The sequence below is a fragment of the Vespa mandarinia genome, chromosome 10 (genome assembly GCF_050613455.1).
Source record: "Vespa mandarinia isolate Hongniang chromosome 10, ASM5061345v1, whole genome shotgun sequence".
Classification (NCBI taxonomy): domain Eukaryota; kingdom Metazoa; phylum Arthropoda; class Insecta; order Hymenoptera; family Vespidae; genus Vespa; species Vespa mandarinia.
In genome coordinates, this window is record NC_140819.1 from 6,410,001 (window position 1) to 6,416,977 (window position 6,977).

Below are 6,977 nucleotides of genomic sequence, written 5' to 3' on the forward strand. Positions count from 1 at the left end.
ATCATACATACGTTAACTTGTTAAAACGATGATAAAAATCGGTTGTGCAAAATCGTAAACAAATTCATTAAGAAAATTTATTGATAATTAACTATAACGTTTATAACAATCGTCGATGATCGAAAATTTTTCAAACACGATCTCAATATGATGTTGTTCGTAGTCGATGAAAGTTACAAAAAAAAAAAAAAAAAAAAAAGAAGATAGAACAAAAGAGAAAAAAAGAAGAAATAAGGCCCATCGAATTTTCTTCTTTTTTTTTTTTTTCTTTTCTTTTTTTCTTTTTTTTCATTGGTTCACTACCGATTTTTAACGTTTAATATTTTAACATGCGATAATAATTGAAAAACGTGGATTTTGACTTATATATGTATATATATATAATAAAAAAAAAATAAAAAAAGTGAAAGTGCACTGCGTTATGATAGCTCGATGAAAATTTGGAAATCCATTTTGAGTCTTTAACGTTACTGTGCATTTTATTTTCTTTCTTTTTTTTTTTCTTCAATGTCTTTTTCTTTCGTTCTCTTCGTTTTTTTTTTTCTTTTTTTTTTTCTTTTTTAACGACGAACAGTCACGCTCGTTAACGAGTCCGATTAATTAGCACAAAAATTATTTTCACTTGGCATATTATTTAACTCGAAACATTTACTTGGAATATAAGTTTTCGTTTGAAGTAATTGATAAAGGCATTTTGAAAAAACACAAAATTGTATATTCTTTTTTCTTTTTTCTTTCTTTCTTTCTTTTTTTAAGATTACGAATTATATAATTTAATTAATATTCGTTATCGTCGATTGAGTAAAAAAAAAAGGAAAAAAAAAACACGTACTATCCAGATCGTGGATCGTGATGCCACCATTTTCTTAGAGATATTAGATATTAGATATTAGATAATAATTTTGGATATTATCTTTTGTCACAGATAAGAAATTGTTATTTTTTTTCCACTTGTTCCTTTTTTTTTTTTTTTCTTTTTTTTTTTTTTTTTTTTTTTTTTTTATATTGTCACGGAACGATGATAATAATAAGAATAATAATAAATTGAATTTTTGCGATATTATTATTATATGATAAATTACGTATTGAATTTCTTTTCAAAATTTTTCCAATGAATAAATATTAAATTTATCAGAGATAAACGAAATACGAATGATATAACGATCGGGGCAAAATAAGTCGTAAAAGAACAAAAAAACAAAAAAACAAAAAAAACAAAATAATAATAATAATAATAATAATAAAATAATAATAAAGAAATCGTTTTATTCCTTTTCACTTGCAGAAAATGAAAATTTCATTGATAATATTAACGTCCATTTTGATTTCCTGCAATGGTTTGCCGTACAGAGATGATACGGAAGAGGGTAAGCTTGTAGGAATATTAAATAAAGAGATGATAGATATTAAAAGAGAACTGACTTTTTTTCATTTTCTTTTTTCTCTTTCTTCTTTAAGATTCTATTGTTAGCCCTTATTCTCCAATAAATTTGGAAAAATTAAGGAAGCTTATGAAAACCGGCAATGAGACCCTTAAAATACCAGTTTTGGATCCCTTCAAGTTAAAACAATATGTTTATCAGATTAAAGAGGATCATATCGTTGAGTGAGTAAAATATTCAATTAATAATTGTAAATATTTATATTACGAATCTTCGTCAGGATTATTCGACATAACAAATAGTATTGAATGTCGATATAATCAATCGACAGGAAAGAAAATATATAAAAAAAAAAAATAAATAAATAAATAAATAAAAAAAAAAAGGAATGAAATAAAATAAAATAAATCACGACGCGTTATTTTATTTTATTTGATTTTTTTTTTTTCGTTTTTTCTTTCTTTTCCTCATCGAAGGGCTCACGGATTTTTAAGAAACTTAAAGATCAACGATTTATCTACTTTCAATGTCATCAAGGCAGACATCAATTTGGTCGGTGTTCAAGTTAACATACATCTTTCATGGGATTCGATCAAATTTGTTACCGATTATACCTTGAAGGGGACTTTAATCGAACTTTTATCGATTTATGGATTCGGCGATATCAAGTAAGTCGAATAAAACTAAAAAAAAAAAAAAAAAAAAAAAAAAAAAAAAAAAAAAAAAATATAGAATTCATTGTAGTGTCGATGAAATTGAAAAATGAAATTGATTATATAAATGATTACATTTAATCACCGCCGCACGAAAGATAATTTTTATTTAATAATTAAAATTATAAAGATAAGAAGAAGAAGTAGAGGAAGAGGAGGAAGAAGAGGGAGAATAAAAAAAAAAAAAAAAAAAAAAAAAAAAAAATAAAGAAACGAATAGATAAGATTTTCAAACTCGTCTTCCCCTCTTATCGATATTATCGATCGATAATTCTTATCAGATTAAAATAGAACAATACTTTTTATACATCCATTTATAATCTCGATAGAAAATTATATTTATATCTTTCATCTTCCCTCTCTCTCTCTCTCTCTCTCTCTCTCTCTCTCTCTTTTATTTTTTTATTTTTTTATCGTTTATTTTTTTTTACTCTTTTTGTTTTTTTTTTTTTTTCTTATTAGAGCAAACGTGAAAGGTTTAGACTTAAACATGACAATGAGTTTTTCTGTAAAAGACGACGAAATATATGTACGTAGTTTCGATTCGGCAATCAAACTCAAAGGGCTCGACGTAAGTATTGATAATATATTTCAACGTTAAATTAATAATCGATTAATCCGATCCGATCGATCATAATTAATAATAATAATAATAATAATAATAATAATAATTAATTCGAATAAAAATTTTATAGTTCACAATTACTGGATTATTTTACGACAAAGGAATATCAAGGATAGTAAGCTTAATTGTCTCCGATATGACACCGAAATTGATTGATGATTATCAAAGTGAAATAACCAAAAAATTCAACACTTACGCTACGAATTTTTTGAATAATTTCTTAAAGGGCTTAAATTTGATGAGCCTGTCGTTTCTTTCTTCTTAAATGAAAGCAAAGAAAAAAAGAAAAAAAGAAAAGAAAAGGAAAAGAAAAAATAGGAAACAAGGAACAAGAAAACGAAAATAAAAATGAAAGAAAGAAAATGATCTAAATCATTGATCGTACCATTCTCCATTTTTATTTCTTTATATGCAAATATATACATATATATATATATATATATAAATACATATAGTTGTTTTTTTTCTTTCCCCATAAAAATATTATTATATGTTGATACACTTTTATATTTTATAATTATCCTTAATCCTAACTAAAATACAATTTTAGGATTGATCAAAAGTTTTTAAATAATTTCAAAAATAAATTTTCTTTTAGAATTCATTTTAGAATAATTTTTGCGATTTCAATTAATCCAACAAGCCTAACTTGTAGTTTTATGGAAAAAAAAAAAAAAAAAAAAATATATATATATATATACACACAGAAACACATACATACGAATTAGCTTTTAAAAAATCTTAAAAAAGAATAATTAATGTTTTAAATGATTTGGAAATATTCGATCCACTGAATATTAAAAATTTTCAGCCTATTTTAAAATCAATAATGTTACTTATCATATTTATTTTGACGACACATAGACAAACACATATACACACACACAGGCGCACACTACTACGATAAAATGATAATTAATGATATCGTATCCGATAAAATGTTGTTACCTTCAGATTTATGATATCGAGGATTTATAAAAACGGTCGTCGCGTATAATTTTCTCAATGTCTTTTGAGAGATGTTAGCGTATCGAAACTGTGAGTATATGTCAATTATAATTAACTCAATGTATACGAAAATGAATTAATTAATATAGATTATTAAATAATCCTTCGAAGTACTTATGTATGTATGTATGTATGTATGTATGTATGTATGTATGTATGTATGTATGTATGTATAAGTATACATATTAATTCATCAATTCCAAATAATAACAATAAAAATTTTATGCAAATCTCAAATGAATCTAATCTAATAACACGTTTATATACTTATTTCAGAAATATGATTCGTTCGATCGTAATATACTCTGTGATTTTAATTTTCTCTCATGCTTTCGCGCATGAAGAAAATTATGATGATGATAATTTAAAACCTTTCTTAGAAAAATTTAAGACCGTAATGAAAACAGGAAATGAATCTCTCAAAATACCTGTGTTCGATCCGTACGATAGAACGGAGGAAACCCTTCACGTTAATTTATCCTATATTACGTAAGTTTTAATTTGTAAGATATTTAAAAAAAAAAAAAAAGAAATATAATAATAATAATAACAAATAAATAAATAAATAAATTTTGTGAAAATTTCTTTTCCCTTATAAGTGCTGATACAAATTTAAAAAATCTTCATATGACCGGTCTATCGGATTATCAGGTCAAAGAGGGTAAATTCATGCTAATAGGATTACAAATTAAAGTAGCATTCCGTTGGGAAGAAATCGTTACAAAATCTGAATATGATATTAATGGAACCGCAGCTAATAAATATCCGATTTATGGAAAGGGTAAACTCGTGTAAGTAATTTTATCGAACGTCTTTACGAATATCTACAGATGGTAATGTAGAACTTTGTACGATCGATAAATATTATCAGTCGATATTACAACAATTGAATTCTTCTCACGTTGGATATCGTTTGTTGATTATAATACAATATCATGTTTTAAAATATTCATTAACCTAACTCTTTTCTTTTTTTTTTTTTTTATTTTAAACGACATTTTAGTGGAATAATTAAAGGTTTGGATGTTACTTGCAACTTACACATGCGCTTGAAAAAAAACAAATTAGAAGTATCGAGTATTACATCGACCGTAAATTTGGAATCTCTTGATGTAAGTTTTTTCACTAATTAATTTTGTAAGAGCGAACAAAAATGTTATATAGATAATTAACTGTCATGGGTCGAAGTACGAAGTTTAGAAAATTTACTCGTAATTGATAACGTAGGCCGATAATGTTAGTCGATAAGGTAGGTCGATAATGTTAGTCGATAAGGTAGGTCGATAAAGTAAGTCGATAAAGTATGTCGATAAAGTACGTCGATAATATACCGACTGAACACAAACAAATATTTATTTCGTCATTCTTCTATACCGATAATCGATATTCATTCTTCTTTCCTCTTTCTTTCTTTTTTCTTTTTTTCTTTTTTAGTTAAAAGCAACTGGACTATATAATGACGAAAAACGTTCGAAAGAAGTAAGTAAAAAGATATCTGATAAGGCACCGGAAATTATTCGAAAATATCCAGTACAAGCAGGAATAATAATGAGCGAAATCACATTGAAAAAAGTCAATGAAATTATAGGTAACAAATCTCTTAAAGATTTGATAGATATTATAAGTTCTTAAAAAAAAAAAAAAAAAAAAAAAAAAAAGAATTAGCATCTCTTTTTCTTCTATATATCATCTATATAGCATCCCCTTTTTATTATAATAAATACGTAGATATAAATGGAAAATATGAATATGAAGAAAAATTCTTATACCCCGTTCCGATCCTTTGCCCGAAGATATTTCTCAACGATTAAAATAATGAGCAAAATAAAAGATAAGAAATAAAAAAGTAAACTGCGATTTTTTCGTGGCTAGCTAATATGAAAAATTTTGTTTTCCCCACGAATTTATTAATAATTCAACGTGCTAATATTTTTCGAACGAATTAGATACTTCGAAATCACGTAACGATAGAAATATTTACTTTCCAGTGATAATATCGAATTTCTTTTTTCGTGAAAATTTTGCAAAAGAATTTCAATATTATTCTTATTCGCGATATAACACTTTTGACGATAACGTAACGTACACTTTTGCTTTGACCATCTTTATATGACTGTTCTACGTCAATCATTGATTTTACGATGACACGAATTTTTTGAAAGAAGTATTGTTATCCTAGAAAAAAATGTCACATTAAAAAAAAAAGTGACGTTCTTCTTTTGAGAATAATTTCTGTACAAAGGGAAAAAAAAAAAAAAAAAAAAAAAACGAAGCTTTTTGAAAAATTCAATAAAGTTGTGTTCTCATTTAAACTTTCATTTTTTTTTTTTCAATTGAGAGACCTTCGTCGAAATCGAGTAAAAAAAAAAAAAAAAAAAAAAAAAAAAAAACTTTACGCCTTGTACTCGTTATTCGAGTTAACGCGCTTTTTTACGATATTTTTCATCGAACGAGGGCGAGAGAGAGAGAGAGAGAGGGAAGGAAAAAAGAAAAAGCAAAAAATAAGTTTTGTACAGTGGCGCCCCTTGAACTTTGCGGCAAAATAGAAGAAGCTCGTAATCCCTCCCTCACCCCACCCCATCTCGCCACTGCCAATTTTACATAGAAACGCTTGAGCGGTGTGAGTTACATTTCCATGAACTAGACGATTGCCTCCTTGTTTGTTCTATGTAAACTGATGCTCAGATTTTCTTCAGATCCATTCGAAAACACGAGGAAGCGCGTTCCGCGTTGCTCACACGGTATATAACTACTACAATAACTCATTCTGACATTTTAATGAGCTTTTGACGGATGATTTTTTATAGTAAAAATAAGGAAAAACGTGTTCCTACTGGTAAACATAACCAGCTCCATATTTTTTCTTCCCTTTCTTTTTTGTTTTTCCTATTTTCTTTCTTTTTATTTCTTTTTTCTTTCTTTTTTTCTTTTTTTTTTTTTTTATACGAGTCTATTCGATTAATTAATAATTTTCAATATTATACATATACGAATTATATTTTCGTTTTCTCGTTAACGGTATCAACGATATCAACAATATAACGAAGAAGAAAGAATTTAAGCGACTTTCATGATAGATAACAAACAATTAATTTGCCATTGAATTTCAAGCAGTAAACAACGCATATATCTTTCATATTAAATTTCATATTAATAGATTTAAAGATAAACAATTACATCGATTATTTAAATATTCATTTAAGATACGTTTAACACTATACTTTACTCTCTACATATATTTACAATTAA

At 26.2% G+C, this 6,977-nt stretch overlaps 2 protein-coding genes across 2 annotated transcripts in view; both read left to right on the top strand.

The window, feature by feature from the left end:
- LOC118445539 (uncharacterized) overlaps window positions 1-3,095 on the top strand; it is a 3,376-nt gene extending 281 nt beyond the window's left edge. Inside the window, exons 2-6 of the mRNA XM_035875204.2 lie at window positions 1,286-1,367; window positions 1,459-1,606; window positions 1,859-2,050; window positions 2,558-2,666; window positions 2,791-3,095. Coding sequence (XP_035731097.1) covers window positions 1,289-1,367; window positions 1,459-1,606; window positions 1,859-2,050; window positions 2,558-2,666; window positions 2,791-2,985 — 723 coding nt within the window. The 5' untranslated portion in view covers window positions 1,286-1,288 and the 3' untranslated portion in view covers window positions 2,986-3,095. The remainder of the gene's footprint in view (window positions 1-1,285; window positions 1,368-1,458; window positions 1,607-1,858; window positions 2,051-2,557; window positions 2,667-2,790) is intronic.
- A 411-nt stretch (window positions 3,096-3,506) lies between these two features.
- LOC118445564 (uncharacterized) lies at window positions 3,507-5,428 on the top strand. Its single transcript, XM_085659749.1, has 5 exons — window positions 3,507-3,758; window positions 4,005-4,217; window positions 4,328-4,519; window positions 4,732-4,840; window positions 5,163-5,428. The coding sequence occupies exons 2-5, from the start codon at window positions 4,009-4,011 to the stop codon at window positions 5,358-5,360; spliced, it is 708 nt and encodes a 235-aa protein (XP_085515875.1). The 5' UTR covers window positions 3,507-3,758; window positions 4,005-4,008; the 3' UTR covers window positions 5,361-5,428.
- The last annotated feature ends 1,549 nt before the right edge of the window (window positions 5,429-6,977 follow it).

Excerpts from the sequence above, each read along its gene's own strand:
- LOC118445564 (XM_085659749.1), top strand. The coding sequence starts at position 4,009 with ATGATTCGTTCGATCGTAATATACTCTGTGATTTTAATTTTCTCTCAT. Across the intron at positions 4,218-4,327 it reads GTTAATTTATCCTATATTAC|TGCTGATACAAATTTAAAAA; the intron begins GTAAGTTTTAAT and ends TTCCCTTATAAG. Across the intron at positions 4,520-4,731 it reads TATGGAAAGGGTAAACTCGT|TGGAATAATTAAAGGTTTGG; the intron begins GTAAGTAATTTT and ends ACGACATTTTAG.